The sequence below is a fragment of the Penaeus japonicus genome, unplaced genomic scaffold (genome assembly GCF_977035675.1).
Source record: "Penaeus japonicus unplaced genomic scaffold, GWHDUDI00000001_assembly GWHDUDI00000010, whole genome shotgun sequence".
In the NCBI taxonomy this organism is placed as follows: domain Eukaryota; kingdom Metazoa; phylum Arthropoda; class Malacostraca; order Decapoda; family Penaeidae; genus Penaeus; species Penaeus japonicus.
Window position 1 is genome coordinate 30,600,049 of NW_028234412.1, and position 12,500 is coordinate 30,612,548.

General features: G+C 41.5%; 2 protein-coding genes across 2 annotated transcripts in view; one reads left to right on the top strand and one right to left on the bottom strand.

The window, feature by feature from the left end:
- Non1 (nucleolar GTP-binding protein 1) overlaps positions 1 to 8,226 on the bottom strand; it is a 9,138-nt gene extending 912 nt beyond the window's left edge. Inside the window, exons 1-10 of the mRNA XM_043008077.2 lie at positions 8,099 to 8,226; positions 3,413 to 3,485; positions 3,081 to 3,251; positions 2,514 to 2,832; positions 2,227 to 2,342; positions 1,808 to 1,999; positions 1,491 to 1,655; positions 1,078 to 1,210; positions 255 to 466; positions 1 to 91 (exon numbers count right to left, since the gene is read on the bottom strand). The exon at positions 1 to 91 is cut by the window's left edge and continues 311 nt beyond it. Coding sequence (XP_042864011.2) covers positions 1 to 91; positions 255 to 466; positions 1,078 to 1,210; positions 1,491 to 1,655; positions 1,808 to 1,999; positions 2,227 to 2,342; positions 2,514 to 2,832; positions 3,081 to 3,251; positions 3,413 to 3,460 — 1,447 coding nt within the window. The 5' untranslated portion in view covers positions 3,461 to 3,485; positions 8,099 to 8,226. The remainder of the gene's footprint in view (positions 92 to 254; positions 467 to 1,077; positions 1,211 to 1,490; positions 1,656 to 1,807; positions 2,000 to 2,226; positions 2,343 to 2,513; positions 2,833 to 3,080; positions 3,252 to 3,412; positions 3,486 to 8,098) is intronic.
- A 463-nt stretch (positions 8,227 to 8,689) lies between these two features.
- Positions 8,690 to 12,500, top strand: part of Aldh7A1 (aldehyde dehydrogenase 7 family member A1) — a 12,893-nt gene continuing 9,082 nt past the window's right edge. Inside the window, exon 1 of the mRNA XM_043008078.2 lies at positions 8,690 to 9,010. Within this exon, the coding sequence (XP_042864012.2) occupies positions 8,705 to 9,010 (306 nt within the window). The 5' untranslated portion in view covers positions 8,690 to 8,704. The remainder of the gene's footprint in view (positions 9,011 to 12,500) is intronic.

Genomic DNA, 12,500 nt, shown 5'->3' on the forward strand with positions numbered 1-12,500 from the left:
CCTTCATCTCATCATCGGATTCATCATAGTTCAATTCATAGAAGCCTTCCTTTTCTCGTTCCTCCTCTTCTGCTTCCAGCTTTGCCAATTTCTGGAATGGGAAAAACAATAAATTATATAAATATATATATATATAATTCCAGATTCAGATGAATATAGATCAAATAGCAGTCTCCACAGGATAATGCTTTCAAATAAAATTCTATTACAGTGTAAGTAATAGCACTGATATCTGTGATCCCACTTCTTCCTACCTTCACAATGTCAGGGTCGATGAAGTCTGCGATGTTGTGTCCATTCCAAATGTGTGGAATTTTGTCATATTTCCACTCATCATTCTCCAGGTCCTTATTCTTGTTGAGGTCCAAGCTGTAGTCGTCCATCAGCTCCTCCTCCAAGTGCCTCTCCAGTTTCTTGGAAGCAAGTGTACCTTCTTCTCTCATCAACTTTATCTTCTTCACTTGTACTGTCCAAGCGGTATTATTTATTAATAATGATTAAAACTAAAAATAGGGCAAAATAACCAACACAACCCAATAGTTAAGAAAATATATTATAGATTAATATGAAGAAACAAATATTAATTTTAAGGTGATTATAGTAAATGACAAAAAAGAGACCACAATATAAGGATAGTCTAATAAAGTTAAAAACATTGGATAAGCAACGACTAGAAAAGAGCATCAGTAAGGGTAATGCATTTGCACAATAACTATGGTGGATAAGGTGCTATATATCATGGAAAGAGGAGGATGGAGGTTGTTAACTCTTCCCAGATGTTCGGCCTAGGCTGGGCATGCTAAGATATTGGGTTTTCTATTTTTTCTAGACTTATGGTATGATATAGGAGTCTCTATAGGATGTATTAGTAAAGTGATGCTGATCAACAGTTGATATGATATGTTAGTTAAACAACTGAAGGAATAACTAGCTTGTATCTTGAACAAAAAGATGTAGGGAGAAAGTGAAACAACCCCGCAAAATAAGGCAGTCACAGAAGGGTCAAGTTAAAATATTTGTTAAAAAAAAGAGAGAGGAAACCTGAGAATACATACATTTTAAGTATCATCTACATACCTGGGATACAAGGAGCTCTTCGTTTTCTGTCTCTCAAAGCCGGCATTGCAACATGAACACGATTTAGTATGGAGTCAGCTTTCTTTGTGCGCATCTTCAAGTCAACACGTTGAGCTAACAGTCTGTCACAAGCCTAAGAAAAGGAATAGAAAAATAATAATTAACGAAAATTAAGAAGCAGAAATGTTACACACACTTTCCTTGCAAATATTAATGGAAGCAACAGACAATGTGCTAAAAGTAAATAGGTAAAACAATACATAAGAAATACAATATATTACATGATACTGACAATCCCACTGGAATAAGACAGTAATGGAAAATGTAATGAAGTTACTTTGACATAAACTCTCAACAAAAGAACAAACTCATTCTCTGAAACAATGCTCTTGCCATGGAGTTCAGTCGTTTACCTCTTTCTTGACTTCCATGACTCCGTCCTGAGTGAGGGTGGACATCTCCAGGATTGGAATTTTTTCTTCCTCCAGTGCGGCAATCAGATTGAATTTCCCCGGGGACTTCTCCTTGAGCTCTTGCAGGGTGATGACATCTGTCTTGTTGCAGGCCACGATCAAAGGCTGAAACGTAACAGAATATGAATGTAACTGTTATACTGAATGTCCATTACAGATTGCAGGTAATTTTAAACTTTCACAATCAAGTACCATATACAATACAGTATCACAGATAATTAAGAAAAAGAACAAAAGAAATTTTTTTTTTTTTTTACCTTATTCACAAAGAGAGGCTTGATGCTTTCAAAAATTTTGAGCTGTTGTCCAATTTCCATATCACACATTTCCGATACATCCAAAAAGAAAATGACAGCAGCACGTATATGTGCGAGGGCAGTGATGGCCTGCAACTCAATTGTGTTCATTTCATCGAAAGGACGATCTAGCACGCCAGGAGTATCAATCACCTGAAAAAAGTAAAATTTGTATCAATTCTTATTACAAATTATTGAACATTCTTCTGGAAAATTGTATTCCTTGTTCAAATATATAGGACAAAGGTTTCCCTGTGATATCAAGACACCCAATGTAGGTTCTGTAATCCCTTGTAATTGAAAACAAAACTTAAGATATTAGCATGACATCCCTGACACATTCTTCAAGACTGATTAAACTTGAAAAAAATAATACTAACCTGCCATCTCAGATATTCATAATCAGTATGGCCAACATACAGTGACTTTGTGGTGAAAGCATAAGGCTGAACTTCAACATCAGCCCGTGTAATCAAGTTGATAAATGATGATTTACCTGAAAATTAGAGGAAATGTTTAACAAAGTTGTTGAGACAAGAGTGGGAAAGGAAAAAAAGTCTATGGAGTAGCTTTTCCTCAATGATTATTGCCAATATTCACACACATGATTTCGAGTAAACTTTCAAGAGCAAAGGACAACTTGAGTAAAACAACACTTTTTACTCACCAGCATTGGGACATCCACAGAGCAGAAGCGTGCGAGTGTTGGGATCAATTGATGGCAGCCTGGACAGATGTTGACGGACATCCTCAAGATACTTCAGGGGTGGTCCTTGCTTCTTCATGATGGTCACCATACGACCCAATGCAGCCCTCTTCAACTGTTTGCATCTGTACAGTGAGTCACCGTACTTGAGCAACTTGGTGTAGTCACTTGCTACTTTGTCAACAAGATGTCTGGCAACATTCAACTGTCCAAGAGACAACTTGTAATGATCTTTGTTGTACAAAGTGTTCAGCAAATCTGCATAGAATGGATGAAGATCCTGAAAATGGGAAAGAGAGAGAGAAATTAATTTCCAGATGTTCAGTGTAAAATCTGTTTACTAACAGAATTATTTCACCATATAAACTGATAAACAAGTAACTAATACTACTACTTGCAACAGTTTTCCAGGCAGAACACTAATCCTTCCTCCTAGCATTATCATTTGACATTGCAATAAAACGCCTTTGCCTTTTGTCATTGAGTAAATGCCATCTCTAATGAATGCTACTGTTACATTGTACTCACCTCAAGCTTCGGGAATTCGGTCAGGATGGCAGTCAATTTGTCGTGAATGGTCTGCTGGGTATATTTAACTTTCCTCATGTAGAAACGACGAATTCTGCTGATCTTGAAACGCTTGTGGACGACAGTTGGAGTCTTGCGTTGTGTCTTGGACAACATGATATTGATGAAGTCCTGAAAAAGATTCAGATTAGTAATGACAAGTCATCCTACTGTGTCTAGACATTATTAATGTATAATTTTATTTTTATTTATTCATCCATATGATCAGTTAATGAAAGAAAATATTATATCATAAAATATGATTTAAAAGGGGGGGGGGGAGCAATACTTACCTTTGACGGAGGGACCGTCGTGATCTTTTTGAAGTTGTAGTGTGACATGGTGATTTACTTTTGCAGCCCACGTCTGAAATCAAATTAAAACTTAATGAACAAAAAGTATACAACTTGATAAAAAGTATCAATAAATAACAAATTATAAAGATCTGTGCTTGCTTAACAACTGGACAGATTGAAAAAAAATATCCAGAATCTAGATTTTTTTTTATGTTCAGTCTTCATTTTCAAAGGTACAAACCTTATCTACATAAATATTTACCAAAATTTATGACCTATCTGACATTTTGCCTGGTTTTATACCCGAGATCATACCAGCTATGTGCAGTATTAAATTAAGGATGTAGAATTTAATATTTACTCAAGATATGGAATCTGCCTACTTTGTATCATTGTTATATGAAAGTCATTAATCTTGGTAACTATGTATACACCATCACCCTATTTGTAGTGAAAAGAAAAAGAAAAAGAAAGAAAGGAAGAAGAAAGAAAAGAAAAAAAGCATAATTCTTTTCTTTTTTCAAGCTTCTAGAACAAACTTCTAGACCTATCTTATTACTACCTAAGCATATGTTCTGGCAAAATTCTTCATGTAGGCACCACCTAAAGAATTAATGACCAAACCAAATAAATATATACAGAGGCATCAGAAGTTGCAAGCACATGAACACAGCAGCATAGTGACAAGTCAAAAGCTAACCTATTATAAATCAACTCTTGAGTCTAGCTGTTTACCCCTTTCCTTGAATTTTGTTTTTTTTCCTCAAAATCCTTATCATTAATATTAAAATTGTTATTGTTGCTAAGAAAGACAACTGTAGTAAAGCTAGTATAAATAAAAGTATTCATCAACTCATCAATTCCTTGGCGACTAAAACAAGCTAATAAAGCAAATCCATAGTGAATGAAGCATATCATCCAGAGTCAATAGGATAATGTCTCAATCTTCTACTGTCATACTATATTATTATTATTATATCATTCTCTATTTTTATGGGAAAAGTAAATATATAATTATATATCATCTGATTAGATGAATAAAGACTCCATTGGTCAGGGCTGAAGCATGATAATTTCAAGGCCTCAGGGAAGTCAGACAGGCCTACCTCTAGCTTTGTCTTGTTCAGTAATCCTTCAATGACGGGCAGTTTGAGCGTGGTTGGATCAATTTCACAATGATTTCTTTTTGTTCAAGCTAGTTATTCCTTTAGTTTTTTTACTAACATCTTAGATGTGGTCCATCTTGGAAAAGTTAACCCACACAGGACGGGTGGTACAGCATGTGTACCGCGCATTCAAAAGCCCAGTTGCCGGGCGGCACAGTATTGTGCCAGCTATTCAATTGATTTAGGCCTAATAATTCGAACGCCCCGGCATTTGGACATTCTAGGCTAGAAATCCCCCGTCGGGAATGGGTTAAGATATCTAGCAAGTAATAAAATCAGTAACTGTTGGTGTAATCCTCTTTCTTAACCCATTAGCAGTGGATGGCATGATTTGCTGCAAAGGCAGAGTTGGTCATAGACGCTGATGGCACCATGCCAGACATGTAAAACAGCCATCCTACTGCACAAACATTTTTTAATACCGCGACTAATGGGTTAAGAATTCTCTAGTGAATATGTCCTAGTACATTACCTGTAAGATCACTTCAAATTTCATAATAGAATAAAATTACTATTAGGCTTTCATCATCTCTGATCTTCAAGAACATAATGATACAGTAAGAACCTGACAGAGGTAGGAGGTAAATTTCCTATATAATATATTCATATGCTCTCATCAGTTTTATTTGGTGGAATTAATTTAGCATCTCCTATGCTCAGTGAACTAAACCACCTATGGAAACATTACTTAAGGTACACTTAAGGAAAATGTAATGATCAAATTGTCTTGGGAATTATTGTTCACCACCTTTACATCAGCAAACTAAGTGCCTTAATTGCACATTATTACAGGATGACTTATCTATCTTTTGCATCCACAGGTTTCAGTAAAAACATGTTTTATCTACCTCCTGAGGTACAATTTCATAGACTCAGCAACTTTCTCAGACAGAGATCCTGAAGTGTTTCTAATCTTAGGAAATATCTGATTACACATTACAAGCAGTACATATGCTCAAGCAATTCCCCTTGCAAAAGAATGTGACAATTATTTCCAAGTGCCTGTAGCATTCACATATTTGAATTCTGTGAAATCATGCTACATTGTGTCACAGATACTTTTCATAACTAAGAATATACTATAACAAAAGATAAATGTGGCTGAGCTAATACTGTGTCCTCTTTGCTTTTGATACTCTGGCAAAGGCTAAACAACTTCAACCATTGCAGTCCCAAATTTGGCAACACATTGGTTGGAGTGTCTACTGGTACACACTATAATTGCAGTCTTCATATTTCATAAGCTACTGGACTTTCTGACTTTCTATTTGTGACAATCATATATAAAAGAGACATCACAGAATTAACTGAACTGTCAATTCATCCAATGCTGATCTTGTGATATATGTTTATCTAAAACTGTAATTTTATCAGTAACTTTTGATAAAACAATCTTAGTGTTTGTTTTGAAAGTCAGCACAGCTGCTTTGGTAATAAATATCAGATATATGACTACTCTCCTTTGCTGAAGAGCTGGACTCATGGGATCAAAGCATATGTTGCAAAAGGCCCTACTTATTCTACATGATTGTATATAGTTTTTCAATAGAGAATTCTTAAATACCATTAATGCATTCACTGCAAACACATAAAAGTTACACAAAACACACACACTAAAATGTTACAAAACTCATATCTGATTCTTCTTTATAAACAAAACCAAGCAAAGCTGTTGCTATTTAAAGTAAAAATCCAGACCAGGACTGTATACAGACTGGGGAAAAAATAAATGTAACTATCCCACACAAAGCACTTTGGTATTAAATATAATCTGTGCAAAGTAACGGTAAGTCCAGAGTAACTTCAGTTTGTTGATCAACGAGTGAAGCAATGCTGTGACCTTAACATTCCATGCTCTAGCAGTGGCTAACAAACCTCCAACAACTGTATTCTTGTACGAAAAACAGAATCGGTTCAAGCTCTCATCTTATAAAAATGTATGCAAGAGGTTGATGTTTGGCAACCCATTAGAAAACAAAAAGCATAGGCCATGGCATTACACCATGCAGAGTAAAGCAATACACACAGTCACATAGATTATTTATATAAGAAATGGAATGATGGCACAGATACAAAAAAAGAGACAAGGGTGATTTCCATGGTAGATGTCAACAAACAAAGATGGTAGATGTCAACAAACCTCCACTAAGTAAGTTCTGGCAAGGTAGAGCCTGCACAATATCCAGGCAGTTTATCAACAAGTAACGAATCAATCCAAAGCCACATTTTTGTTTTGCCAAAGTTTAAGTTGGGTTAAAGTCTAGTGCAACTTTTATATTTTTGAACCGTTCAATCTTTAACATAGGTGCATTTGACTTTTATCAAACCCGTCAACCAAGCCTAGAGATGTGGTCAAGCTCAACCATGACATCATACATAAACAAATACAATGGCTTCCTGTGGTATCGTCCTCTAAAATAAATTCTAACAGATTTGGTAAACAAAATACAGAATTGTGCAGGTAAAGCAATAGATTTGATATGTACATATGGCACAATTTATTTAAGGACCAGAAATTCAGTAAGATTGCACAACAAACATGTAAATGAGGTGAACATTACAGTGGTTGTGGAGGGGGCTACAGATGTGCATTCTACTTATTTGTACATTATTAGAAGTGGACATGTGGGTAGAATAATTAAAATAAACTCGTCATGTGCACCTAAGACTTTCGTTTGTATGTGACGGTACAAGCCATAATCTAACACCTGTTATTAAAAAAACAGCCAGGCTCGAATTCAACCACTTCATTTACGGCTTGATCAGTTTCACAACAAAAATGCGACAAGCTCCATCTTGACAGAATAGTCATGGTATAGGCTTGTTAGTCTTTGCTAGCAAAAGAAGCACGCAGACCGGTATTATTGGATAAAGTCGCAACCACCTGTAGCGAAAAAACAAACCTTTCGGCATGACGTACCTTAAATCATGACGTAACACCATAAAACCCTTTTCTTCCGCGAAAAGTTTCCAATGGAAATGAGTAGCAAAACTGTACAAAGCACAACGAAACCTACCAGAATTGTGTCGTGCCTAGAGGGTTGGTTGCGTCTTGATCCAAATTTACCCGCAGGCCGAAGGGGTCACTTGATAGTCCTATTTTAGATAATTACCAGGAAGCAAACACAAGTCAACAAGAACCAATTTCCAACCATAGAACAACCCTCTTGTAATAAGCCTCTCTCTATTAGGGTGAAGACTATCCCTTTATAATGCTCTATCGTAACCACGGAGCTCAGATCGAGTAATTAAATAGTGGTTGTGGTATTAGGATCCACTAATAGTTCCCTTAAAGACGAAATGACGAAAGAAACATTGGAATATCAAGGTGTTTGAGCAAAACATGTGTAATTTTAGATGGGAAAAACGTGGACCATATCCGCATATTTAGTGGTTCAAATACCTTACAATATACCTATGCAATGCCTTAACACTGCCTCTACCTTCTTCTAATATCACTACTCTCCCATTTGAGAAGCTTTATAGGCTAAATAACGCATTATAACAAGCTACTTACCACGAAAAAAATAACACGATCCCCTTCTCGGTCTTTCCCATACACCTCCCTCGTGTTGGCTGCGCATTCGAGTCTATTTTGTTTCTCTGACTTATTTCTTGTTTTTTGTCTCGTATTTGATATTTTGTTTGGCATTGCTTCACAATAGGTGTGGATAGATATATTTTGTTCATTGCTATTAGTGTTGGTTAAATGATGGGATGTTTATTAAAATTGATGTAATTTTTCGTTGACAATGAACTCTTGCGTTTATTTTATCGACATACGCATATAATTGTAACAATTGTGTCATCTCATCAATATATTAAATTCTGCCTCTAATAAAATAGCAGACATGATAAATATATGTTGATATTGGCAAAAAGCTTTAATCTTAATAATGATATTATTCCCCTGCAGAAATGTAAAATCACGGAATGGGGGAAAAACGAAAGATGAAGAATTTCTAGCTTAAAAAAGATATCCCTGTGCCTATGAACCAAGATACTCAAAATTTCAGTATTGAACGGCTGTAAGTATCGTAAACTACGATAATCAACCGTAAACAATTGGTTTACAATCGCTCAATCCCAATATCCAAAGCCCCCTCTCTCTTCAGACAGGGAAATGGCACGAGCCGCGCGGGGAAATTCCCTTAAAAACTCCCTGAAATTCTTCGAGAAGTCCCCTAGCAAGTGCGTCTGTCAGGGGAGTCTCGCGAGAAGTCCCTGGCAGACGCGCAGACGACACAGCCGAGCCATGACTCTCCTCACTCGCCTTCTCCCCCTCACGCGGACCCCTCTCACCATCGCCAGAGCCATGTCCTCCTCGGGATATCTGATCAACGAGCCCAAGTACGCCTTCTTGAAGGACTTGGGACTCGAGGAGAGCAACAAGGGAGTCTTCAATGGCAAATGGTTTGCCAATGGAGAGGTAAGAGACCTTTTGCAATGAATAAATGTGGATTCAATATTGCGTCGGTTTGTCGGTGTCCTGCTCTGGTTGACGTGGGGGGGGGGTGTGTGGGAGGGGAGGCCGGCTGTTGTTTAATTCTGTCATGTTATTAAAGTGTTTTGTTTTGTCGCAATACCCCGAAACGTATTTTAATCATAATTACGATAAGTTTGGTAATGTACTTTTAAGTTGGCATAGAGGCATTGCTACTGATAACCATTCTGCTGACAAAAGCTTTAAAAGGACAGCGGATCGTGAGAGATTAGGCTTATCGTAATAGCAACCAACTTAATTTTGTGAATTGGCATCGTCGAGTTTAAAAACGCACAGTGTCAAGGTTTTAAGAAGGTTTAAAAATAGCTCGCTGTGACGCTGCCGTTGCCGCCACGAGGGTTAACAAGAACAGCAACATAATGACATGTCACGCAAACCAACCGTAGCAAACCAACGAAATGAACATTAACCCAAACCTCTATATAAATAAGGAATAACCAACATAATAAGAAACAATATCCCAAATAGACACTCGCGTTATATAACCGGCGGCTCCAATACCCTTTCCCTGGCATGGTTGGAAGGGGTAGGCCCGGTAGGGCTCGGCGGCGCCTTGGCAACAGGTCAGCGACGCCGTGATTGGTGCCGTGGTTAGCGAACTCTGCCAGGATTGGCTCGCTCGGGGGGTGTAGCCGTTCTGCCCGTCTTCGGAAAGTTTAATACATCGAATTAGCAACGACGGCGGTTCATTTATGGTTCATTTGTGATTCTGATGGTGTGGGTGTTGGGTACTCTATAGGCCTACTTACCTGAATAAGGCGTTGGGATAGGCTCTGCGAACATGTTAATTCCAGCAATGAGCCGCGTGGCACTAAGCTTGGCGTCTGTTGAGCAAAGGAACAAACCGCCGCCATGGAGTGCCAAGCTGGTAGGAAGGGGCAGAATAGGATTGGTCAAGGACACTCGCCTTGGGCAGGACTAGTTGTTAAGCCTAGAATTCTCCCCCCTACAAAACCCGCCGCCTTATTCGTGACAGGGCGAGTTGGAAATTGGGATGTTAAGTGGTTTCATCGTTTGGGAATATAGTTCATATTTTAGAAGCTTTTGCCTTTATAAACAAACTTTTGTAATGTTCTGATGATGAAATGCAAGTAAAGTGATGCTGTTCCCCTTTGCTCTTTTTCTCCTTCCCACGCAACCTGACTCCCCTTACTCCCTCTCCTCTCCCCTTACTCCTTCTCCTCTCCCCTTACTCCCTCTCCTCTCCCCTTACTCCCTCTCCTCTCCCCTCACTCCCTCTCCTCTCCCCTCCCCTCACTACCTCTCCTCTCCCCATACTCCCTCTCCTCTCCCCTTACTCCTTCTCCTCTCCCCTTACTCCCTCTCCTCTCCTCTCACTCCCTCTCCTCTCCCCTCATCCTCTCCTCTCCCCTCACTCCCTCTCCTCTCCCCTCCCCACACTACCTCTCCTCTCCCCTTACTCCCTCTCCTCTCCCCTTACTCCTTCTCCTCTCCCTTTACTCCTTCTCCTCTCCCTTTACTCCCTCTCCTCTCCTCTCACTCCCTCTCCTCTCCCCTCACTCCCTCTCCTCTCCCCTCACTCCCTCTCCTCTCCCCTTACTCCCTCTCCTCTCCCCTTACTCCCTCTCCTCTCCCCTTACTCCTTCTCCTCTCCCCTTACTCCCTCTCCTCTCCCCTTACTCCTTCTCCTCTCCCCTTACTCCCTCTCCTCTCCCCTTACTCCCTCTCCTCTCCCCTTACTCCCTCTCCTCTCCCCTTACTCCCTCTCCTCTCCCCTTACTCCCTCTCCTCTCCCCTCCCCTTACTCCCTCTCCTCTCCCCTCCCCTTACTCCCTCTCCTCTCCCCTCCCCTTACTCCCTCTCCCCTCTCCCTCCCCTTACTCCCTCTCCTCTCCCCTCCCCTTCCTCCCTCTCCTCTCCCCTCCCCTTGCTCCCTCTCCTCTCCCCTCCCCTTCCTCCCTCTCCTCTCCCCTCCCCTTACTCCCTCTCCTCTCCCCTCCCCTTACTCCCTCTCCTCTCCCCTCCCCTTACTCCCTCTCCTCTCCCCTCCCCTTACTCCCTCTCCTCTCCCCTCCCCTTGCTCCCTCTCCTCTCCCCTCCCCTTGCTCCCTCTCCTCTCCTCTCCCCTCACTCCCTCTCTTCTCCTCTCCCCTCACTCCCGATCTTCTCCTCTCCCCTCACTCCCGATCTTCTCCTCTCCCCTCACTCCCGATCTTCTCCTCTCCCCTCGCTCCCGATCTTCTCCTCTCCCCTCGCTCCCGATCTTCTCCTCTCCCCTCGCTCCCGATCTTCTCCTCTCCCCTCGCTCCCGATCTTCTCCTCTCCCCTCGCTCCCGATCTTCTCCTCTCCCCTCGCTCCCGATCTTCTCCTCTCCCCTCGCTCCCGATCTTCTCCTCTCCCCTCGCTCCCGATCTTCTCCTCTCCCCTCGCTCCCGATCTTCTCCTCTCCCCTCGCTCCCGATCTTCTCCTCTCCCCTCGCTCCCGATCTTCTCCTCTCCCCTCGCTCCCGATCTTCTCCTCTCCCCTCGCTCCCGATCTTCTCCTCTCCCCTCGCTCCCGATCTTCTCCTCTCCCCTCGCTCCCGATCTTCTCCTCTCCCCTCGCTCCCGATCTTCTCCTCTCCCCTCGCTCCCGATCTTCTCCTCTCCCCTCGCTCCCGATCTTCTCCTCTCCCCTCGCTCCCGATCTTCTCCTCTCCCCTCGCTCCCGATCTTCTCCTCTCCCCTCGCTCCCGATCTTCTCCTCTCCCCTCGCTCCCGATCTTCTCCTCTCCCCTCGCTCCCGATCTTCTCCTCTCCCCTCGCTCCCGATCTTCTCCTCTCCCCTCACTCCCGATCTTCTCCTCTCCCTTCAACCTTCCTCTTTTGGACCATCCTTTATTTATGGATAGAAAACCATTAGATATATTACTGAAACATCTATTTCAATCTTCTCTCCCTCCATCTTGTCTTTCGCTCATTTTCTCATCTGTCTCTCGTTCTCTCGTTCTGTCTGTCTGTCTCTCGTTCTCTCGCTCTGTCTGTCTGTCTCTCGTTCTCTCGCTCTGTCTGTCTGTCTGTCTCTCGTTCTCTCGCTCTGTCTGTCTGTCTGTCTCTCGTTCTCTCGCTCTGTCTGTCTGTCTGTCTCTCGTTCTCTCGCTGTCTGTCTGTCTGTCTGTCTCTCGTTCTCTCGCTGTCTGTCTGTCTGTCTGTCTCTCGTTCTCTCGCTGTCTGTCTGTCTGTTTGTCTCTCGTTCTCTCGCTCTGTCTGTCTGTCTCTCGTTCTCTCGCTCTGTCTGTCTGTCTCTCGTTCTCTCGCTCTGTTTGTCTGTCTCTCGTTCTCTCGCTCTGTCTGTCTGTCTCTCGTTCTCTCGCTCTGTCTGTCTGTCTCTCGTTCTCTCGCTCTGTCTGTCTGTCTCTCGTTCTCTCGCTCTGTCTGTCTGTCTCTCGTTCTCTCGCTCTGTCTGTCTGTCTC